This window comes from Triturus cristatus, chromosome 12, assembly GCF_964204655.1.
Source record: "Triturus cristatus chromosome 12, aTriCri1.1, whole genome shotgun sequence".
Lineage (NCBI taxonomy): Eukaryota > Metazoa > Chordata > Amphibia > Caudata > Salamandridae > Triturus > Triturus cristatus.
This window is the reverse complement of record NC_140595.1, coordinates 298109720-298134865: the sequence shown is the minus strand read 5'-3', so window position 1 is coordinate 298134865 and position 25146 is coordinate 298109720. Positions and strand designations below refer to the sequence as shown.

Here is a 25146-nt window from a genome sequence, read left to right as displayed (position 1 = left end):
TCTCTTCCAGTCCTCTGGACTGGATTCTGTGAAGGAGATTCAAGAAAAACAGAAAAGGGGGAGACTTGGGGGAGGAGAAGACTGAGGGGGTTCCCCACCTAACTTACAAGGTTGCATCCTACTGAAGGGCTGGGTGCCAGGTGGCAGCGTTGGAGTGATGCACTAAGGTGGCACCACTAACACTTCTATCATCCAGGTATGGGGAAATCAATGGAGGCCTGGGCACAATGCGCTCAGTACATCTACTGCTAAATACGGAGGCCATACGCAGTAAGTGGAGGAGATCTACAACCATGGGTCTGCACAGACATTTTTTGCTCCCAAACCCAATAAAGAATGCCCAGGTGATGGAGACTGCATAGCTACTAGTACTATATTTTGAAATGTGCACCACAAACACAAAACACACCACACGCGAGCCATGCTTCTCAAGTAATTACAACCCAAAAACTATATTGACTGAGCTGTTGAGTTTTTAGTATTGCATTAAGCAAGTGGTAAAGGAAAAGAACAATAGATTTTACACGATAAAAAAATCTTTAATATAAAAAAATCAACACATTTTGTCTCTTTAGCAATCTTGTATTGCATTGTTATTTTTCACTCCCCCTGTGTAACACCTCCATCCATCCAAATCTAATACATTAATAGCGTGTGACTGCTGGTCTGCTTTTAAATAAAATCTTAAACTCAGTCAGAAGAATACATCATCCTGTAACGTTCAAATTATGTTTTAAATGTATGCCAGTGCCAGTATAAATCTTCCATGGAGAATTAAGTATAACATATACAATGTGTCTGCCGCCATATTTTATTCTCCTATATGTAATTCTTTTTCAGGGTGAATCACACTGCAAAGCCAGTTGCCAGCACCTCCTCACATTAAGTGTAACAATTTTAACAGAGAAGTAACAAATGTAGCGCCCTTCCCAAACTCCTCCTTTGTCTATGTTAGTCCGCAAAAGGTTTAAAGTGTTGACAAATCCTAAAGATGGAGCCATTCTACCCATTATTCTTATGATTATATATCTTTGGCATTTGGAATATGTGGATCTGCGTCACCCTCCTGCTTTGATCTGATTGGCTGTTTTTATTTCAGAAAAAGACTCTAAATCTGGAGATAAAATCTTTGATGGACCCAAATCCAAACACCTCTCTTACGGCGTTCATTGGTGAGTTGACCCACCCTGGTTTCTAGATTTCAGTAAGCTTGGGACTTTGTCATTTTGAGGTATTTCTCTATTCTCCATGGACACGGGGTGAACAGTTGATTGCTATGATTATGGCAGCAGCTTTAAATTGTTTACATCTCCTCTTAATTCCGCTAGCGTTTTTTCTTATTTCTATGGCATTTGCAAGCATTTTATTATTTCTATTTCTATGGCATGCTGCTTATCACAGTTTTTAGGTCTCGCCTGACCCAGCGCATGCGCTGGTCTGGCGAGTCTTTTTGAGAGGGCTCCAAAAAATGCTATCAGGCTAGCCTAGAGCTACAGCGCATTTGCGCGGGCGTGCGCGCCGCGCTTTTCCGCGATTACTTTCACTTTCCGCTTTGATGTTTGATCGCGATCACTTTCATGGCCGCTTTGCATAGCCAATAGTCTCGCTTTTAGGACCTTATAAGTATTTAGTTATGCAACAGTTGCATGGCTAAACACTTATAAGGTCCCAAAGGAGACCTATTGGCTATGCCAATGCTTGTTTGTCTTGTTAACCCAACCCAATTTGCACGTTCCATGTCTTAGTTTCTTTATTTGTATTGTCGCATAGCTGGTGTTGTCATACAAAATATTTACATACATATTTCACTGGAGGAATGCTTGCACCTCGAGCCAAGCTACTGGTATTTTGCAAACCATGCCACCTCACTTTGGACCCAGGCATATGCAAACCAGTCTTCACCCTGCTCCAGAGGGAACAGTCCAGCTCAAACAGCCAAGCCAGGTGCTCCCTGAACCAGAACATGAGCAACCCAGGACCGGTTTCACCCTAGTTATGGGCTCAGCAGCTGGGTACAGCTGGGCCCAAACCGAGGGGATGTGGGAAAAATAACAATGGACTGGGATGCGACCCAGAGTGCTGAGCAGTGGCTGAGATTAATTTAAGCATTCTATCCATCACTTTTTATATACTTTAGTATACTCTTTCTGGCAGCATGACAGTCTTAACTCTTACGACAATACATCAGAAAAGGAACTCCAAAACTGGACTTCAGCAGCCTGGAGCAGAGCAGCAGCAAGGTGATGAACACCACAGAGGCATGATGCACATTGCATGACCCAAACTGAATAAGAGGCAAGCTACTCATGCACACCCCCATGTATTGCATTTGAAAAATGTCGGGGTTGATAAACGTAAAGTCTTCTCATGCTTGTATTAAGGTGTATTGCCTCTGCGGAGCAGATCTTTACTCATACAGAGGACATGCTTGAACCAAGGTCCATTTCTTACGAATGCTCAGTCGCGGCTGCTACGGGGTAGCAGTGGTAGGGAGGGGGGAGGGTGGGTAAATATAAAACCAGAAACATAAAAAATATTAAACTTACCTTACTGGCGGCCGCCTCTTCTCCGTCCTTCCTGCCACGACGCCGAAACAGGAAGCACCCAGGCTTCCAGACTCCTCTAGCCAATCATGATGCTGCTGATAGCAGCTTAGCGATTGGTCTGAGCGCCGTCGTTCAGCACTCAGATGGGAACAGGGAGCCTGTGCATATTCCTCACAAGGCTGTGCAATACAGCCTGGTGGGAATATGCAAAGTGCGCATGACTGTTTGGCCAGGCCAAGATGGCCGGCCAAACCATCATGTGCACTTGGGGGGGTGCCTATCATTCCTCCTCCCCTGCTCTTGGGGCAGCCAAGCCCCACCCCACCCGCACCTGGAGAGCCAATTGGGAAAAACATAATAATAATAACCTGGTGTTATTTTATTTTTCTTGAAAAAGGAGGAGGAGTCGCGCCTGCGACTGCTTTAACGTTCATTTAAGGCCTTCCATTTTTTAGTTCTCTGCTTGCAAGCTTCCATGCCTCTCTGTTTTTTTCACTTAGTCTGTGTGTCCACCAGTCTTCTTGTATCTGCCCTGATCACTGACTCTTCTATCAATCAATCAGGGGTTTGGTAAAGCGCGACTACTTACGTGTAAGGGTCTCAAGGTGCTAGGGGTAGGGGGGCCGCAGTTTCCATTCCATCATGGAGGGTGTCTGTCGAAGAGCCACGTTTTGAGGTTTCTTGTGAAGATGGGGAGCGATGTTGTCTGTCTGAGGTGGAGCAGAAGGGCGTTCCATTCTTTGGCCAGGAGGAAGGAGAAGGATCGGCCTCCCGATCTAGTCTTTCTGATGCGGGGGACCACGGCGTAGGAGAGCTGGGCTGATCATAGGGTCCTTTGGGGGTGTGTGGAATTTGAGTCGGCTGTTCAGGTATGCTGGTCCAGTGCCGTGGAGGGCCTTGTGTACGTGGGTGTGTATCTTGAAGGTGATTCTTGCCTCGATGGGGAGTCATTTTGGTGTGTGCAGGTGCTGGGAGATGTGGCAGTGTTTTGGCAGGTTGAGGACCAGTCTTGCGGCGGCGTTCTGGATGTTCTGTAGCTTGCAGGTGAGGTTTTTGTTTATTCTGGCGTAGAGTGCGTTGCCGTAGTCTAGTCTACTGTTGACCAGGGCGTGAGTGACCGTCTTTCGGTGTTCGAGGGCGATCCATTTGAAGGTCTTATGAAGGAGGTGGAGGGTGTGGAAGCAGGAAGACGACTTACATTGATTCTTTCCTCCATCCAGACCATCTGATCCATTTTGATTGTTTCTTAGGAGGGTCCTAGCCTCTGAAGTTTCTACAGCCCAAATCAATTTTACCCCAAAATTCTCACAACCTTTTCCACATGCCATGCTGCAGGTTGTGATCGAAGTAAAACAATGGTACCTATAGGGGTACTGTTAGAGTCAAACGTAAACTAATATTTTTATTGAATGATTTTTCGAGGACTTCACCTGCAACCACCCTTAAATAAGAGAAAAGGTTTGTAGTATTTAGAGTTCTGTTATTATATCGACAATGAGCAGAGATCACATTGAAGCCTGCACTATATGCTGTAGCATCTGACATTTATACATGCTCAAATAATTTACTGGGAAATAAAAGTAAATAGTGTATGTTGCAAATCAGATGTATGTGGAATGCTCTCCAGTTGCCCTGTATATTGATAATTTTCATTGAGTCTAATGTTTCTGGTTTATATCAAACAACACCGAGCCCAGTCACGTGGTTCACAGTGGCAAAAGGTAAGAATTGGCAAGAATTGGTTACTAACAAATCACGCCAAAGGAAATACTGTTTCCATTGATTGGTCCATACGAGATTTCTGGTTGGGATACTGGGTGTTTCCCTTTAACTTTTGCCGCTTGGGACAAATGACTATATCCGGAATCATAAAGTGTTTTCTCTATCGCAGGCAGCAGAACGTAAACTTGTTCAGAGTGGATGCTGGCAAGAGCCACGACTACTCGTTTGATAAGGGGTAATAATAATAATGCCATAATGTCCCAATTTCTTCCATAATGAATCTTGCTAGCCCATCCACCCAAACGCATTCTGTAAACACTGGTTAAGTGAAAGTGCAGTATGCAGAAATCCCCTCTGTAATAAATGTCCTTAAGACATGCATTCAGCTCCTGGGATTTACACATGTTGGCCAAACCAGACTTTTAGATACCAGTAGGTTTAAGAGTAACATAGGTGGTGGTATTGTCGTCATTGGTTGGTTCTCTTTAAGTCGAGTTCTAGGGTGTCACTGGTTCTTTGTTAGTACCTTAATGAGCAGGCTTGTAGCATTTGGAAGAGCTCTAAGTTATAAACTGGCAGTATGCGGGAAACAAGGAACAAATTATGTGACAGGTTTTCTAAATTATGCATCAAGAAAATTTGAATTCAGACTGGGAATGATTTAGTTGTTCTGGTAGGCTGTTTAAGTCTACGGTGTGTTCTGTGAACATTATATTCAATGGTCGTACTATGCTTAAGACATTTTGGTACATTATCTCCTCTCGCCCGTCTATGGACTCTAAATCTTCGGTCACTTCCTGATCTTCACTCTAATCTGGCCCAGTCCGAATCCACTTGGCCGATTCTCGGTGTAGCTGCACCGACAGCTATAAGGGAGAATGGCACTGGCACACCGCTATGGCCGTCACCTATCCAACCGGACTTCGGACATTTGTCTCATCGTTTTCTCCGCTCTTGTCTCCTTCATGTGGACTCCCAGTTCTCCTTGGTCTTTTTGGGTCCTGATTTTCGTGTCCTTTATTAACTCCTGTCTTGAATATGCTATCATGCTGTAATTAATGTGAAATTATTGTAACTTTTAACACGCTGTTTCCTTATGTAAAGCGCTCTGATACCTTCGGGTCTAGCCAGCACTATATAAAACTCATCAAATAAAACAAATAAATAAAATTCATTGTATTAGGGTGCTGTTGAGCTTATCCTGAATCAAAGTTATCAGTAAATCATTGGTCTGTACCTTTGTGTGCATTACATTACATCTCAATGGCGATGATTGAATGCACACCCAGTACTCATGTTGCACTGTTTTAGAAGAGCGCTCATGGCAGAATTCTTGCATTCAGATTGGTATCAAGCCTTGTCCCAATGGCACTGGATGATAATTCCATATATTATGGTGCGTCGTTTCGCTCCGACAACGAGTCGCACAGCAAAGTCATGAAATATTCAAATGAATCCATTTTAAGTCTGATAATCCGTTTTCATTCTCTTTACATTAAAGGTAACGTGATTTCTAATTCTTTTAAATGCTTTCAAATGCTGAGAAACGCCCATCCGGGCCTTTTTCTGCCGCGTAGGGAAACACTATTCATCCTGGGCAGCCTTATTCACATAAACCCAATGCATTTCGGGCTCGATACTCCTTCGTCAGGAGTAACAGCGACATCTTAACGCCGTAACCGGCAGTGTAGCCACTCCGTCCACACTCTATTTCATGTACATAGCAGCCTTTTCATCTTTTCTCTTTACCTATTATATATATTTGGAATTAGATCACCTGTTCACTTTCTGTGAGTACTTGTTTTTCATATGAGCTATACACACATTCCATCACTATTTTAGGTAATTTCTCAATTTTACCCACATAAATTAAATGTAAGAGCGGATGCCAGAAGATGTTGGTGTAAATGTTGTGTCCAGCTTTGATGATGCACCTGGGTATATCTCCTAAGGTTTTTCCATCCTATTAAAAGAACTTTAGTGCATTTAGCCCATCACATAGGAAGGGCCAGTATTACCACTTTCCTGTTATGTCTTCAGGAGATGTAGAAATCTATAATTAGAAGTGGGGGTCGCATAAGTCAACCTACAGACACATTGCTCGAAATTGGTTCTTAAAGTAACCAGTCGACTGCATCATTCTTTAATCCATTCTATGCTCATTCATTAATGTAACTTTCTTCCTAAGTCAGTAGAACAGAAGTATCATCAATTAAGGTGGCCTGTCTAGGCCCTGCTACTACAGGATTTAAGAGAGACGTTCAACACAGGTGACCATGCTTCAACCCTGCAAACAAATACGTCCAGTGCCAAGCTCTACATCGATTAGAAATGTCTCCACTTACCAACTGCAGACCAAGAGCATCCTCTCAAGCCCCTCAGATCTTGTAGCACTCTGTACTCATCACTTCTTTTATAGTTACTGTATTCCCAACTGCATTCTCTTCTGCAACTGCGCAGATGATGCCCGCCGTCTAGTAAACTTCATTTAAACAAGGAGTCATCAAAAAAACTCTATACCAACTGATTACATTTGATAAATGTGAGGAGGTGCTTCAACAGACCAAAATTACCACTACCTAAACTAGGAATCTTGTGGTGAGTTCTCCATGGAGTTGGTATAGGCACTCCCCCCCCACCCTCCCCCCCCCCAAATGTGGCAGCTCAGAAAAACCGGAGTAGGTTTTCTGACACATCCATGTCTTTAGCCCCAACAGGTGACTCCTGCCACCAAACGGTGCGCTTTTATATGGAGAAAGGACCTTTCTACTCCTGACTCTCCCACGTCAGTTTGAGGCTGGCCAATGCCCTCAAGGCTCAATTACACAAGTGCACATTTCTGAGTTTGACTCTCTTCCATCCTCAACACATGATGCAAGGTCTCCAGAATGAGGCAAGGCCACCTTCTTGTCCACCAAAAGTACAAAGGACATTTTGTCACTGAACTATCTTCCAGTTAAATTTTATGCAATTCAGATCTTTCATTCACTATGCTTTTTCAACATGGCTACCTCCTGGCGAGAAAGGTTGCTTTCTCTATTCAATCTGAAAGTGTGTGCTCTGCGCCCGCCCTTCTGTGGGACTGAAAAGATCTGCTGCTTGGTGCTGGAGAGAATGATAGGCTGCCTCGAATTCACTATAGTGAAATGTTGTTGAGTTTAGATTTTTGGGGTCTGTGCACACAGGAAAATCATGCTTGTGCGCTGCAGCCCCCGCGTGACACAAAATGTAACCCAGAAGCGGGCTCTGAGTGTGGTTACCATCAGCTCACTGGGTTGTGCAGGACTTCCAGTGGTTGTAGATACAGACAGCAGTGGCAGGACAGCCCTTTTTTCCTGTCCTCTGTTAGAGAGAGGGTTGGCTGCTGGCCTCCCTGGTGTTTTTTTAATTAGGTTGCGACTGCTATGCAACCTGTTCTGGGATTAAGGCGTTTATTTGTCTGGGATTTAGGCGAGAATTCCTGTTCTGTATTCTTACTGTTGTCAATATTGAATTTATGTCCTTCCCTCCTTCCTTTGTAAAGCGCTCTGATATCCTTCGGGATCTTGTTCGCGCTATATAAAACTTTATAACTAAAATAAATAAATAAACCAGGTCTTTCACTCTATTCTATAGAATATGGATGAAGATGCTTGTAACTTAAGTATGTGCATGGAGTGCGTGTGCTCTGGAGTGTTCCCTAAAATGAAAGTTGGAGTGAGAGCCCAATCGGTACTGTGAATTGCAGAGCTTCTCCACAGCATTTCTAAGACCCCTTGTAGTGGACTATACTTTAGGGTTGTGTTGGGGATAGGAGTCAAATAGTCCATTTGAACTGTAGGGAAACCCCATGCTCTTTTCTGCTCCATTGGCCTTGGAAGTGTTACCCCCACCACAGTGAGAAGTAGTGAAGTGGGAAAACCTCTCCCCCATTTGTATACTTGTTTTGGGCCTTTCCTGGAAAGGACCTCCCAACTTCGCACACCTTCCTGTTGACTATGTCTAGACCATACTGGGAGAAATTAGAAACAAAAGGCAAAAACTACCTGAAACCGACCCCAGAGCTGCAACAGTGGAATACACAAATTCTGTCTGCAAATTTGGTATATGGATGGGACAGAAACCCCCAGTCACTGTGCCAAGATTTCTCATGAACTGGAATCTCGGGTCCCATGCCAGAAAAGACTCAGAAACTCTTTTTTTTGCTCCAGGAAGGGGTTCGCTAGCTGCCAACTCCCCTTCACCAGCTTTATGATGAGGAGCCTCGAATTCACCTTCACCAGGTTTGGGACGAGGCCTCTGGAAGTTCTATAACCTGCCAGGAGAACATTTGCTTTGGGCTTGTCATGAAAGAAGGAGCTGACTGACAGCTGAGGAGGGTTACTGGAGGTAACCTTGCACTCAGCACAAGCTGCTTTGAAAAAGGGGCGTGTGATGAGCAGAGACAGAAACAGCAGAACCCAGGCCAATGCAACCCAAAAAAAGATCTGCACTTCCAGGCTGTTTAGTGAGTCCTTGAGACACCAAAGCGTGTCCAGAAACAGAAGCACCTTTGATGACTCGCCACTCCCAGAAATCACCCCAGGATTTCCCCAAAGAAAACAAAGCACCTGTGCCTCCTTGATGCCTAAAAAATAAAAATTACATCAAAGGCTATTGAATCACGCACGTGGTATTCAAGGTTAACGTGAGCGGTTTGAAGAGTTAATCAAGTTTAAGGGCGTGCACTGAGGTATCGTCCCCTAAACCTAGGTGTGTGAAAATAACCACAGTTGCGCTTCCCTGCCGGGAAGTGTCCCTCTATGTGCACTGCCTGAATCCAAAATGGCTAGTTTAATCAAATAATCCAAATGTTGGGTTTCAACATATCCTTTATTGCGGGTTGAAATGATTACTCTCAATAAATTCATGGGTAGTTCACATAATGCTTTTGAGTCCATTATCCATTATCCATAATACTATGAATCAAATTTGCGTTCGCCCCAATGCATTTCAGGCAGATAGACCGCCCTTCTTCAGGGGTAAATTCCTAAAAAACGAGAAGGAACAAAATGAGACGACAATATTCCTAAAAATCAATGAAAATGAAAAATGCACGATGAACTTGTGTTTTTCACCCGACAGCACTGTCGCGGTTGCATTTAAATAACACCAAAGTTCACCGTGCATTTTTCATTTTCATTGGTTTTTAGGAACATTGTCGTCCCATTTCGTTCCTTCTCGTTTTTTAGGAATTTACCCTCTGAAAAAGGGCGGTCTATCTGCCCGAACTGCATTGGGGCTGACGCAAATTTGATTCATAGTATTCTAGATAATGGACTCAAAAGCATTGTGTGAACTACCCATGAATTTATTGAGAGTACATCATTTCAACTCACAATAAAGGATATGTTGAAACCCAACATTTGGATTATTTGATTAAACTAGCCATTTTGGATTCAGGCAGTGCACATAGAGGGACACTTCCCGGCAGGGAAGCGCAACTGTGGTTAAAAAATAAAAATCACATAAGTATTTCAGTGGCCTTATTAGAAGGAACAAAAAGCAATATGAGAAGGTCGGAGCTTACTTGAGAATGCATGCTGTAGTTGGCAGTTACATGGACCTCCTTTGATATCTCCAGAGAGACTCAGAGAAGACTCTTCACTCGGTTACAGCGGAGAGGCTGTGTTTGGGCCTGAGGAAGAACCTTCATTGAAGACCCACTTAACCGTGAATAAAGCGCGTAAAGGCATCTTCCCCCTCCAACTGGGTCTGGCTTCCTTCTTCAACCAGAGACGCACGCCTATGCACCAGAGACTGCAGCAGCGGAGTTCGGGCCACAGCAGAGTCAATGCAGTCTCCCCCAGTTGGCAGTCTAGAAGAACATGCCACCAGGAGCAGTACAACCCCCGCTGAAGCCAGTAAAAGCAAGCCTCACTTGAAGAGGACTAAAAAGGTACAGAAGGTAAATTGCAAGTGGGAGACATTTTGGACAGAAGTTTAAACTTTGGACCTTTTACCTACTTACGGTCTGTTGGGAGGTGTAGACGGGGGGTCCATAGGAGTGTCTTGCTAATGCAATCAAGCATTTTTCACCATGAGGCATTGTGCCCTGCCTTGATTACATCTACAGGATTCCTTGCCACTGAAGAACAGCCTAAGTGTGTTCTGGCTGCTCCCCCTTACAGTGACCATTGCATGGTTACCAGTGCACCAATTGTTTTCCTCTGATGTTTATGTACAGTATTGGGTTGTGCGTTAGAAGAAGTACTTTTCCTTTTAAGTAAAAGCACAACCTGAAGGATTATTGACTGATAGGACATACTTCATTGAGTTCTAGTTTCTACCCAACACCACCTCCCAGACCAAGCCTTGGACTGCTCAACTACGCTATCCTCGGGTCAAGTGCTAAAGGGGTGGACTTGGTGCTCAGTTTTGCGCTCAACAGTAAGGTAAACCTCCACAACAGTAGAGATAAAACGCTTGCATTAGCAAATTCCGAGCCAAGTGACCCGTGTTTTCATGAGAACGCCTGAAAATTTCACACACCTCTTGATTTTTGGGTAAAAAAACGTCGTCAAGGTGGCCACTGGCCCTTTAATCGGGCAACCAGCCTTTTTTATGTATTCCCATTTTAAATTACGACTACTTGCACAACTTTTTCTTAAACATGGCTGCAACTTGACTTATGACAGCCCTTCCCATCTGTAGCAGAGTCCAATTTATCAAATAGCCAACAGACCATAACTGTGGCAGTCTATTTGTGATAGAAAACATCCCCAGCTAACAAACTTAGGGCCTTATTTACGAGTTTTTGCCTCAGGGCAGTACAGCAAGTCACTTTGCTGTGCTCCCCTGCGTCAAAAGTAAAGGGCAGTAATGTGCTGGAGCTAGGAGATACAGGGCATTCCTGTTCTTTTCCACTGTACTGGCATAGTTCGGGCTGCCTTGCGCCAACACCATGGTGCAAGGGTGTTTGCATTGTAGGAATTATAGTTTTCGCGCAGGAAGGAGCACCTTCCTGCACAAAAACCATAAATGGAGGCTTTTTCCTACTTCTATGTGTGCTGTAGAATACACCACAGAGAGAAAAAAATTAGGAGAATTAAACTTATTTCTCCTCGTTACGCCTCCAATGGGGAGATGTAAGCTTTTGACGCTGCCCAGGTTTACGTGATTTTGTAAATCTGGGGCAGCGTCAAAATCCATGGGTGTTGCATGGGAACACCCGCCGCAGCGCTAATGGAACACCTCCTTGACGCAGAGTAAGGCAGGACAAAGACTTGCGCTGCTTTGTCTTACTCCATATCTATGAGGCCATGCGTAGCCACGCAGGGAGGCTTTGCGTCGCCTCATGGATATGATTGAGAGGCCTGCGCCGCCAGAGCGTAAAAAAAAAAGTGATGCTACGGCGGCTACATCAGCTCAGGCCTCTTGTAAATGGGACCCTTATTTCTCTGTACCTTGCTCACTTCCCAGCTCATTTATTTTATTCACTGACTTGCTGTTTCCTAATTACTTACACGTACATCCAACTAAGCAACCCCCACTTGTTCATGTAGACACACTCAATAAACCAGTCCTGCAGGTATTCATTTTTGTGTTAATCACAGGTTTTGTTGCTAATTTGTGTAGCACTTAAATGACAAATGTATCAGCCACTGGCCTAGACAAACTCTTGACAGTAGACTTCGCAGCCTTTACGGGACTCTTACAAAGTGGGGAAACCACAGCCCCATTTCCTAGACTCAATTAATGCAATGACTCGAGCTCAGATACTCTATATGAGATTACTTGTTCTTCTTATTTGGGACTTCAACCCACCGTGGCCTGGTCTGGGCATTAACAAAGCCTGCAGGTTATGCCACAAAGGGGAAACAGCCATCACATCGCATGCGTTACAACGCATGTGATTACAACGCGGTTGTTACAACGACCGCGTTGTTACATTGCAGTACCTTTACAAAGCAAGTCAATACATCAACTTGCTGTAAGGGGCGCGCTAACCTAAGGAATAGTATAATTCACTATTCCAACACATTCCCTACAGTGCGCACACTGGAGTTGGAATATTAAATTATCCTATTCCTAAGTCCAGCGCCCCCCTACAGCAAGTCGATGTAACGACTTGCGTTGTAACGGTACTGCGATGTAACAATGCGGTCGTTGTAACAACCGCGTTATAATCACATGCATTGTAAAAGCATGCGATTTAAAGGGCTATATTCCCACAAAAGCCAAGAAACATGGGTTCATTTGTTGTGCTGCTGCTCCGCATTAGACCTGGAACGGAGACTTTTGCTAAAACCAGTTTTAATGGCCGAGGGAGTACGGCCTTGCACGCAGGCATCCTTCATCTGCTTTAACAGCAGGTCACCTACGGCACTGAGGAGATGGGCTAAATATGTGACGACATTGAAATATCTGCTCCATCAAGCACAAGCCGCGATGCCTACAAAGACTAACTTTAATTGCGTCCTTTGCCCATCCCTTACCTAAGAGCTAGTTGGGCACAACAATTAGTATGGTAATCTCTTTTGTTCCTGGATTACTCCAATAGCCTACAAACGTTGTAACTGTTTAAATAAGGTTTTACAATCGATTGTGAATTTTTAACACGGTTTGCTAGGGGCTAGAAACGAAATAACTAGGATCATTGGCATAGCACGATTAGTTATTTAGCGCAGAAGACACCTTAGACTAACACCAGCTTTTAATTGTACTCTCAGCATTGCTCTCACACAAGTGTTGGGCGACCAATATGCCTGAACAGAACAAGAGGCACAAATAGCTTTAAATGGCTAAACTAGGTTTCTCAGGTCTCACAATCGACTGTGAAGTTTTACAAGGTTCTGCAAGGGATTGGTAACCAAATGATATAATGCACTGAGGCACTGTAGTCTTCCCAGGAGGAAAATAAAAGGCCACACCTTAATATCATTATGTAAGAAAGGACGTCTGATCCCTTGTGGCAATCTCAGACAGCACAATGCACTTTGTAATCACGGAAACCCAGGCTAGCCTTGAGCTGAACACTGGGCACAAACATTTTTTAAGGTTCAATCAAGGTTTTATAAGTCTTAAAAATTACCGTAAAGTTTTATCACGTTCTGTAAGGACTAGTAAGTAAATAACTATATGTGGCATTTTAGTTATTACTACATTTAATGCAACCCAGGTTACCCCTGCGCCGTTCACATGGATTAATTTGATCTTTTGTACATGGATTAGCAACCCTCATACACAAGGTGCAATAGGAACAAATGGTGGTCGATGTTGGTAATTTTAGCTTTGTTAGCATTATGTATTCGTTTTTTTACAACACAGCCTTACATTGGTCCATTCTCCCCATGAATAATTCTGCTTAATGTAAAGTTAAGTTAATTGTCTTATTTGATCAATTTCCCTGTGCTCCGTATTAATTTATGCTATAATTGTTAAGGTTTTAATTAACTAAACAATAAACTTAAACTAAAAAAAAAACTGTAGACATCGCAAAGTTAACTTTAAGAAAGCACACCATTGTGACAAATCTCTGCATTTGTGGATTGATCTAGGAGCGAATTCAGACATTTTGCCGTTATTGTCCTTCCTCCCTCTGCAATGAATTCCCACCGTGTACTCACCCGTTTTCCAGCAGGGCCAGGCACAGCTCTTCTCTGAGCCTCCTGTCTTCCACCATCGCCAGCGTCAGACCCTGAAGGATACAGCTGCCCACCCTCACAACACGCCTTCCACCATAGAGACCACTGAAGACCTGTGGGGGCTGGCATACATGTGGGCCACTGGTCATGGTGGGACCATTTGATACAGTCAGCCGCTCTTTTGGGTCCTTGCTGCAAAATTGAGAAAAATCAGCCCAGTTGAGGTCCGCATGGATTGTGGCGGGCCGCGGTAAGGATATGGTTAGGTGGGGTTCGATCTGCTTCAACAGTGCCTCATCCACACCATTAACATTCTCCAGGTCTTTCAAGCGCCTGAACGCCCCGTGACCAGTCCGGTAGGACAAGATAGCGTGCACAAGCTCCTCCGAGAGGTATCCCAAGCGCAGGAGCTCCGCCATGCTGGCCGTGTTCAAGTTCACTTTGGTGGAAGAAGGTAAGTCCAAACAGGAGCTCTGCATGGGGCGCCTGGTGACGACGCCCACGCAGATCTCAGACCGCAGCTGCTGCATCTTCTCCGCCCCAAACCCAGAAACAAGGGCGAGGTCCTCCACCTTCCGGAAGCCGCCGATCCGGTGGCGATACACAGTGATGCTGTGCGCCATGGCCCGGGTGACACCTGGGAGGGTCATTAGCTCCTCCTCAGACGCCATGTTGAGGTTCACCTGGTTGCAGTTCCCCAGTAAAGTTTCCGAGGTAGGACCGGCAGCGCTGAGCGGACGTTTCTTCTTTTTCAGTGAGCGTGGCATACCTTTGTGGTTTCCCTGGTGACATCGCAGGCTCTGTCCCATGGCCCTGGGGAGGCAGATAATATTGCACATTAATGCTGGAGTGAGCCTGTGGGGCATGTCTAAAATGTGCTGAGCTTCTACAGCGCCATCTTAGCAGCTGAAAAGTACATGTAAAGTCCAATACAAAGCGTATTCATGCCTCAACACAGCTAAGACAAACACATGAACCAAACATGATTTATTTCACTTAAAACAATTATATAATTGAATTCAAGGGAATGAATGCTCTATCATGAATCAGATCTAACAAGAATGACAGTCAATGGCCACTGGTTCCCTCCTTATGGCTCAGCCTCAAGGGGTATTTATTAGACATCAAGGCTTCAAGGGCATTTTATCATGTACTGGTCCTTTCTATGGTGTCTGTCAAAATTGTGCAATAGTCATTTTCAAGATGGCGTCTATAACTTGAAGAATGGCTATGGTGGTGTGACTGATGCCACCACGCAGGGCGCTGACTTTGGGTGGAGGCACCATTTTTTGTAAGTATATTATGGTTTTAAAAGCACCTGCTGCCTCGTTCCAGGCCTCCAACAATTTACAGGCAAAATGTAAATGTGCAGATATTTATATAGCGCAAATCACCAACCAGTCTCTAAGCGCTTGCTTAGGGAACCCGTCCTGGTATTCCCCTGTGATATAACCCAGCAGGGCATCCACAAGGTGAAAGCCAGGCATCCCGCCGCGAGGGGCCATTGTGGAGATTAAGCAAGCTATTGCCCAGAGTCGCAGAGTGTGAACCCATGAATCGAGTATGCACTAGAGCGAGAATTATCAAGTCCATGGACAATTTATGGACTCAAGACCTAGCCGAGCCGGGAATTGAACCCTGGTCCCGGGCTGACCTCTGCTTCCAGGTCTGCCTACTCTAACCAGTGAGCCACACTTCTCCAACAATAAATACGTCACGATAACTGGTGATTAATGTTCTTCGTGGAGAGAGCTCGGAGTTTTGTCTAGTTGAGGTTTTGACTGATCATAAAATAGCAAAGAGGCTTAATATGGCCGATACAAAGAACCTGTACCATGCGGAGCACAAAGTGCATATAATGTTAATAGGTCAGTGGCTACTGCTTTTGTCTGAGAGATCCTTTTGTCACTTGCAGTTTATAAATTCAAATCATAATATAGACAGTGAATTATTAACTGTCATCAAAGAACTGCATGCACACCGCAAAGTATGGATTAGAGCATAGATTAATGTTGCAAAAGGGGTTCATTTTGGAAGAAGCCGATTCTTATTACTAAAGAGAACCGCCAACCATGGTGTTAAGTTTTCAATTCTGAGTTTGTGCTTCTCCAGAGCAAGCACTCTTAAACTATCCTGTCTACCAGTATGGATGACATGCGACTCCTACACCTTGTAGTCCTTCGTCTTACGTAACATGTTCTATACACTGATTTACACCCTTATGATTGATTGTCTCTGTGAAGTGTGTGTGATGTAAAGTGCTCCGACACCCTACACTGGTATGAGTGGCACTTTATAACTAATTAAACGCACCTGAGAGAGAGTGGTTATAGAAACTTGCGGGGCATTGTTAAAGGGTGGTGGTGAGGGACTCCATGGCGGAGGTTGTCATTGGGGAGTGCCAACAAACCTTGTCGCACCAGGCGCCACCAGCCAGCACTGGTGGGAGTGGTGTTACATTTTGAAGGTGAAGTGCTTTAATGCTAGACAGTGCCAGCATGAACTCGGTCTTTCTCAAAAGAGGCGTCGCTGCCAGATCCGTCTTATCCGCCACTGGGTTAGTCAATGATTGTTAGGAGCAACCTTTTAGTTTTAGGAGGCAGAGTCTGGGTGAAATCGATGACTGCAGGCAGGATGTCCTAGGTTACTGCCTGCAGAGTAGAGCATTCCTTCAAATTAGAAATAAATAATTGAAAGGATTTAATGAAATCGCCCTTAAAATTAGTAATTACTGAATTTGTTGGAACAAATTCAATACTACTCAATTCTGAGAATTGCTGATCAGTATGAATGCATTTATTTGCATAATTACTTAAAATCATTGCAAAATTGCAATACCGGATCAAAATTAATGTTTAAAAAAATGTCTCGCCTCTTTGTTTTTCATGTATCAAATCGCGTATCATAAATTAACATTTAAAACAGGGCTCAGACCATTCGTGAAGGGGGTTTTGCCCTAAAAATACAAGGGCAAAATTGCTGATCAGTACAGCCAGTAACCCTGGACATCCCACATGAAGACATTGATTTCATCCAATAGAGACGTAAAATAAATAAATTTAAAAAGAAGTGATTCTGAGGGTTGCTGATCTCATACACTGGCCATCCCACCACAGTCACTGATTCCACCCAATATAGACCTGAAAGAAGTCAATCACTTCTAACCCTGAGGAGGGCTGCCCTGGACAGACCCACTGTTTAACGGGTTTCAGTGGGCGGGCGGGCGGCCACTCCCACTGTATCAACAGCATCCACAGCAGATGCTCACTGAAGAAGATACAACACCGTGCTTTCTGGGACCCCTAAAGGACCTACCCTCAAGTACCTTGTACGGATGGAGGGTGTCAGTGTTGGCAGAGCAAGGGTGAGGGATCTCCCGTACAGCAAACCCGTAAGAGAAAGAGATTCAGTCTTGCATAAGACGAAGTGCCTGGTTGACTTAGGGCTGGTGTGTTGAAGGTGGACAGGAGGGACGGCCGAGGGATCGCTTCCGGTCAGCAAAGAATGGAGTGAGAGGGGTGTGCTTTGACAAAGGGAGGTAGTCAGTGTGTACTGCAGGCTTAGATTTCTAGCTGTGAGCTCAGTCAATGGAAAACAACCTCGCAACTGGTCCCAGGATGCTTGTTTGCGGTCCAGAGAAGACCTGGCTTGCAGGCCCGGGCTGGACTGTTCCCATGAGGCACAGGGCCAAGACTGATTTGCATATAGCTGTGTCTGAACTGGGGTGGCGAGGTGAGCCAAAGAACGATGATGGATTCAACTCAGATCTGTGACTGGGGGTGAGTGTCCGAAAAGTTTCAGCGCTGCATCCATCATCTCCTTGTGTTTGCTGGTGTTGGTGGGTGACAGGAGGGACGGCTGATGGATCGCTTCGGGTCTGTAAAGAGTGGAGTAAGAGTGGTGTGCTTTGACAGAGGGGGGTATTCAGTGTGTACTGCAGGCATGGATTTCCCAGCTGTGAGCTCAGTCAATGGAAAACACAACTCATACCATGCCAGCGACACGTAACCCTTTGCAGTCGCATCACACCAATTACATGAGCCAACTAACCGCATGGTACAGAGACCCCCAATGTGCTCTCATGGGGCCAATGACATGTACTCGCGTTGCAGCAGTGATACTAACTTGCATGCACTCGTGGTACACTGATTACAGGAGCCCACTTACAAAGACCAGACCAATCACACGGATTATACAAAGCAACAGGCTCTCGCGGCATGCCAATTACATCTGACCTTGGATACTCACAACATCCAATCCCACTTACTCACATCACACCCAATAAACTCAACACCATTTAGCCACACCCAATCCCTTACTCTACCTAGGGGAGAAGGTGTGGCATAATGGGCAGAGTTGCCGACCTGGGAACTGGGTTCGAGTCTCGGCGTCGGCTCAACCACCCATGATTCTGGGCAAATCACGTCATCTCCCTGTGCCTACAGAAAAATTAATGTGTGTGATGTAACCGGTGCTCAGGTAAAGCGCTTCGGTCGAGTTTGCGCTATATAAAACTGCAAAACAAATGGTAACCTTTCCCTCGCTGACACCAAGAGAGAGTTGGCTTCAGCTCCTATTCAAGGTGAACAGTGACTTATTATGTAGAATTTGCTTGACTCAGCTCTCCAAAGTCCACATTTGCATCCATTTGTCACCCAAATATTTGTTCACAATTTCAAACGAACCGACTTCACGGTAGGCCCAGACAACCGCTGCTCAGGGCGCCTCAGCCTGCACATATTATGCCACAGTCAGCAAGACTGGCAGTCACGTCACTAAACCCGCGCCCAGTGATTTAATTCTGTGAAAAAAGGGCACAGGCCCAAAGTTTTTCTTAAGCCCAGAGCGGCGCCAGCGATCGCCAAGAACAGTAGACTTCATGGGTCCAACTATTGCTTTTTTCTTTCTTCACTTTCCACTTCCTGTCTCTTCCTCTCCCTCTTGCAGTTTCTTTCTCATCGCTACTTTCTCCCTTTGTCACCGCTTTCCAGTTGTGCCCTTCCATCTTTGTTCTCTCTTTGCTGCTTTTTTTCTTTGCTCCCAGTCAAAATCCGAAGAAGGGAAATTAATCCCCGTCCCAATAAATAAGCGCCTGAACCCACCATTTGCAACAACCGGTACAAATTAATCATTGTTGGAGCTGGCCTATGTTTTAACGCTAGATCATTCAGAGCGACCCTTCCCCAGGGTCAAGATAAGCAGCCCCAACCCAGAACCTTTCATGGTACTGTACAAACAGCTCAGTGCTACCCTAATCGCACCCTTGCAGTGGCGCCATATTTTAAAAGCTCTTAAATGCAGGAATGTTATCCGAACACTTACTGCAACATGGAGCTGCCGAGGACACGGGCTGGGAACAAGAGGTGTACAAGAGGCAAAATACATATGTTTAATTATCTTCAAGTCCACTCTAAGGTGCAAAGCGGTCAAATTTTCAAGGTCCATGCATAACTGGATGCTTCGGCCCCAAGCATTTTCTTTGCATTCTGGGACTTGTAGTCCTGTTTTTCTAATGGTGTACACAATGCTACAAATCACACATATGTTTTTAATTATCTTAAGTCCACTCTAAGGTGCAAAGCGGTCAAATTTTCAAGGTCCATGCATAACTGGATGCTTCACCCCCAAGCATTTTCTTTGCATTCTGGGACTTGTAGTCCTGATTTTCTAATGGTGTACAAAAGGCTACAAATCCCAGAAATCAAAGAAAAAACGTGCACTGGAAGAGCTAGTCACACTTAGCGCCAGGCTGGACAGTAGGTAACTGGAAACAACCAACCACTCACAAACTGTTCTCTTGAATTTGAGGGCAGTGAACTTAGCAGAGTACAGGAACAGTATCCTCTTGTGTACCACATTTCTCATTTTCTGGAACAATAGGCTTTTACCTGACTGGTTTCGGCCTACTTAAGCATCACCAGTGAGGTATAGCTCAAGTCCTGTCGCACAGGAAACATAGGGGCCATGTCTGGGCATTCCCGTCGCACCTATAATTAAAATACAAATAAAAAAATACAAACACCGTGATGGATGAATTATTCAATTCATCTCAGCCACTGACGTACACTTGAGACGCATTCCAGTCCATCGTTTTTGGGTAATATATCACTGTCCTTTTTCGCTATCCCCCGTAGTTTGTGAATCACCGTCCATGTGGTGGACTTTATTTGTCGACAAAGCCACTCAGCACAGCTCCAGGCCTAATGTCACTCATGGAGTCACTGCACGTCATAAGTAAGTCTTATCAGACCCCTCTGACCTCGGAGAAGCAAGCCCTCGTCCCTGGCCTGGAGCCGGAGCTGGCTGTCTGGAGATATGTCACATGCCCAATGTCCGGCTCGGGTTTCGTCCCACAGGCTGGCGTGTTTTCAGCGTTTTCCATTTCAAAGGCCACCCCCACTTCTGCCAGCCATGCACAAATGCCATACTTTGCCGTTTGCTGAACACTTTAATTTTCGCGCGGAGAGTCAACCCAGCGCCATCGGTCTCTCCTGCTTTCACGTGCCTGAAGAGACCGTGGCTTATCTCTGGTGAATCACTGCTGGCAATTGTTTAACTGCATTTGAGGCGGCCAACTTGAGGGTTTCATCGGATCCTATTATTCGCAGACGCTTTTTCTTGGTTTGGTCCAATCAACAATCAAAAGTGCTGACATGAATGTGTGCCACTGAATGGACACCCACAGGCATCCGCAGAGCTTCAACATAAACTCAAGTTTTACCAACTGCTGTGTTCTGCCAACCTAGAGGGGGTTGGGAAGTCTGTCACAGTAATGTGCAATATACCACAAACATTCAGCGCCAGGACACTCCCACGAATAGCCGTGCGCTCTATAAATTCTATCATTCATTCATACAACATGCTTCACACCACAAATAGATTTATTATCTAGAATTCCTGAAAACTGGAAAGTGACTGTTCCCCCAACTCACTATACACAAAGCTCTACATTCTAGAAGATGGAATGTATGTGTATGCAGCAGAGATCCTATATCTCACACTCTTCCACATCACCTCCAGGTTTAAAAGCTGTCACAAGTCAGCCACCACATGTTTGGAGCCAGTGCTTAATTTGAGCCGGTGATTTCCGGTGCTTGGCACTGACAATTTTATCGTCAACACTCTTATGACAGTCAGCCCCATGGTGGCACTGTGTATCTAACTTAGAGATCAGCAGAACAACAGTTGTTGCTAATGTAGCTGACTGCCTATGTGTGCTTATAGCAAAGTGGAAAGTCTCAATTCCATTTGTAGGGCCACAGTGAGTGCTGGCACTCCTCCGGCTGTGGTATGATCCTTGGGTTCCTGTAGTAAAATAAGATATTAGACCAGTCTACCAGCCCATTCTACTACGGGTACTACTACAGTACTTGAAGTGGGAAGTCTCAATTCCATTTGTAGGGCCACAGTGAGTGCTGGCACTCCTCCGGCTGTGGTATGATCCTTGGGTTCCTGTAGTAAAATAAGATATTAGACCAGTCTACCAGCCCATTCTACTACGGGTACTACTACAGTACTTGAAGTGGGAAGTCTCAATTCCATTTGTAGGGCCACAGTGAGTGCTGGCACTCCTCCGGCTGTGGTATGATCCTTGGGTTCCTGTAGTAAAATAAGATATTAGACCAGTCTACCAGCCCATTCTACTACGGGTACTACTACAGTACTTGAAGTGGGAAGTCTCAATTCCATTTGTAGGGCCACAGTGAGTGCTGGCACTCCTCCAGCTGTGGTATGATCCTTGGGTTCCTGTAGTAAAATAAGATATTAGACCAGTCTACCAGCCCATTCTACTACGGGTACTACTACAGTGCTTGAAGTGGGAAGTCTCAATTCCATTTGTAGGGCCACAGTGAGTGCTGGCACTCCTCCAGCTGTGGTATGATCCTTGGGTTCCTGTAGTAAAATAAGATATTAGACCAGTCTACCAGCCCATTCTACTATGGGTACTACTACAGTACTTGAAGTGGGAAGTCTCAATTCCATTTGTAGGGCCACAGTGAGTGCTGGCACTCCTCCGGCTGTGGTATGATCCTTGGGTTCCTGTAGTAAAATAAGATATTAGACCAGTCTACCAGCCCATTCTACTACGGGTACTACTACAGTACTTGAAGTGGGAAGTCTCAATTCCATTTGTAGGGCCACAGTGAGTGCTGGCACTCCTCCGGCTGTGGTATGATCCTTGGGTTCCTGTAGTAAAATAAGATATTAGACCAGTCTACCAGCCCATTCTACTATGGGTACTACTACAGTACTTGAAGTGGGAAGTCTCAATTCCATTTGTAGGGCCACAGTGAGTGCTGGCACTCCTCCGGCTGTGGTATGATCCTTGGGTTCCTGTAGTAAAACAAGATATTAGACCAGTCTACCAGCCCATTCTACTACGGGTACTACTACAGTACTTGAAGTGGGAAGTCTCAATTCCATTTGTAGGGCCACAGTGAGTGCTGGCACTGCTCCGGCTGTGGTATGATGCTTGGGTTCCTGTAGTAAAATAAGATATTAGACCATTCTACCAGCCCATTCTACTACGGGTACTACTACAGTGCTTGAAGTGGGAAGTCTCAATTCCATTTGTAGGGCCACAGTGAGTGCTGGCACTGCTCCGGCTGTGGTATGATCCTTGGGTTCCTGTAGTAAAATAAGATATTAGACCAGTCTACCAGCCCATTCTACTACGGGTAGTAACTACTACAGTGCTTGAAATGGAAATACAAAGGTGCATGTATGCTGTATCCCATAGAACCTGTTTGCTTTGACTGAACCTCCACGCCCAGATGGATCAGCAGCCCCCCCCCCCCCCCCCCCCAGCGCCTTGAGACCCTTACGGGTGAGTAGCCGCGCTATATACATTTCTGATTGATTGACTGAAGTGCAGGAGCTCACTTAAGAAAAAGTAAAGCAGCAATGCAGGTACTCTCCTTTTCAAATAAAAGAAATGCACATACTGGGTAACTATGAATACCTGCTCATTTAAAGCAGTGATTATAGGATAATGTGGGTTTAGGTGGTGTTTTGGAGTGCAGTGTGGTGTGGCATTTCACTATCAGGGGCTATTGTGAGGTCTGATCATGGATTCGGTGATGTATTGTACATTGTGGTGTGTTGTCATATCTTGTTATCTAGAGAGTTATGGTCTATTTTGTTGTGGTATGGTGCAATGTGTGATACAAGGAGGTGTGGCGTTATGTAGCATTGTGTGGCGTATTGTAATGTACGTTATGTTGAAAGTTGGTTTGGCATTCTGTGCTCTCACTTTAGGTGATGTAAATCGGTGGACATTGCACTGTAGTGTGATATGACGCGACGGTGCGAGTATGGTGTAAAGCAATGTTGTGATGTAATGATTGATGGTTTGAGTGGTTTTGTGGTGTAATATTGTGATATAGGGCGTCACCTGGCAAAAGTGTCCCTCATCTCTTCAATATAAGTTATTACCAAGCACAGCCCCCCTCCCCCCCCCCCCCCCCCCCCGTCAGCGCCCGGTGCGGCCGCACCGGTCACACTGCCCTAAAGCCGGCCATGCATGGTTTGTTGTGTGAATAATGGTTTGAGCGGTTTCGTGGTGCAGCGTTGTGTTATATGGTGTGCTCTTGTGTGATGTGCGTTGGTAGAATGTCCTGTGGTGTGGTAGATTTTAAAGTTGAAATGGTACAGTTGGGGCTGGAGTGGTAAAGTGTGGTTCCAAACACAAGTCACACGTGCAGTAGGTTGCACGTTGCAGCTTGGGGCCTCTGCAGAGAGAAAGGACTATGAAACAATGGTATCCAAAGCAAACGTAAACGCTATGAGACGAGCGAGGGCGGCCAGCGGCTACGTGTCAAGTAACACTTTCTAAGGGTTCGTGGTGTGCTTGGCTCGCCGGGCCGCAGCCCAGCGCTGTATCAAATGAAGCGGGAGGGCTCCAAATAACAACATCAAGCGAGCCGAGAAACTAAACTACCCTCGGTGCCCTACAAGGAGCGCCTCCTGTCTCGTGCAACTATTTCTGGGAGTATGTGGTTATTTTCAACCCTCTGCAATGAATTATCGGCATACGTCTACAGTAAAGGGCTCCAGCACCTTCGGGTAATGTCCGCACTTCATGAAAAGGCACATATAAACAAATAAATCAATAAATCAAGCTATATGCAAAATCCAGTCATGAACTCTATAATATGGCTAAAGACAACGCACCTTCGCTTCCAAATCACGCTCTTATGTCGCCCAACATGGAATATGTTCCGTGAACCGGCGTCGAAACCAATCTGAAGGGATTGCGACCAGGCTGGCAGGAAAAAGCAGTCAATCACCTGTAACCGAGTCCGCCCCAGCCGTACCAGCTTTTTAGGGGCGCGGGTTTGTCAGGAAATCTCCAGTGTTCCCTCCCAGGCCAGTGCCCTTCTGACCGGTGTCTGACCCGCTAACATTACCTGGTGTGCACGTGGGCGCATGGCACCTCACTGCCACAAACCCAGCTCTCACCTGGTGCCGCCTCTTCACCCTCCGCGACCCGGGGGGGCTCCAGCGCGGCCTCGGGGTCAGCCCGCTCCCGCAAGGTCTCTCTGTGGGTCCAGCCCGGGCGGGTGTGTTCGTGCCAGTGGCAGGCAGACACGGGCACACGCCGTGTGACACCGCGTCAGTGGTCCCTGCACCGAGCGAGGGTGTGTCCCCGGCTGGCCGCCCTTCCCCTGTAACTGCTTCACTGCCAGGCACAGGCTCAACAGGTGAGCACGGGTATGCCTGCCTGCCCAGCCCCTGTGACTCTGGTGCTTACTGGATCCCACTGTCCAGCCCTGTAACCCTTTCACTGCTGCCACAGTGTCATCGCTAGACAAAACAACAGAACACAGGTAAAGTCCTGCCTGGCCCGCACCTGTAACCATTGCAATGCAGACCGCAGGCTCAGCATTAAACAGGAGAATACAGGTGTGTTCACAGTCCTGCCTGGTCCGCCCCTGTAACTAAGGCTACCCGAGACTCCTTGTCGCCAATGACACAGCGATTAGGCACACTCTTTGTTTTTTACACATAAACACTGGCATAACATCGGCCCCCGAGCTCCAGGGGGCCCCACCAGCACAGTACCCTGGCCTATGAGCTCATGATTGACTCCAGAAGAGGGAGAGAGGGGTGCAGGAGAGGGGGAAGATAGGGGGAAAGGGGAGATGGGTAAGAGAGGGGGGATAGGAGGAGAGGAGAGGGGGAGAGGGGGGAGAAGGGGGATGAGGAGGGAAGAGGCAGAAGGAGAGGGGGGAGAGGCCAAAATCTCGTTACGCCACTGTAGTATATATTTG

The 25146-nt window shown here is 45.8% G+C and overlaps 1 protein-coding gene across 2 annotated transcripts in view; it reads right to left on the bottom strand.

Moving 5' to 3' along the window:
* The window catches only part of LOC146775917 (endonuclease/exonuclease/phosphatase family domain-containing protein 1-like), an 84193-nt gene extending 59711 nt beyond the window's left edge, over positions 1–24482 (bottom strand). The window contains exons 1-2 of one of the 2 annotated variants that reach the window (XM_085636942.1): positions 24335–24482; positions 13856–14686 (exon numbers count right to left, since the gene is read on the bottom strand). In XM_085636942.1, coding sequence (XP_085493068.1) covers positions 13856–14682 — 827 coding nt within the window. In that variant the 5' untranslated portion in view covers positions 14683–14686; positions 24335–24482. Of the gene's footprint in view, positions 1–13855; positions 14687–24046 lie in introns of both variants that reach the window. The other variant, XM_085636943.1, reaches the window with a different exon arrangement.
* Between the last annotated feature and the right edge of the window lie 664 nt (positions 24483–25146).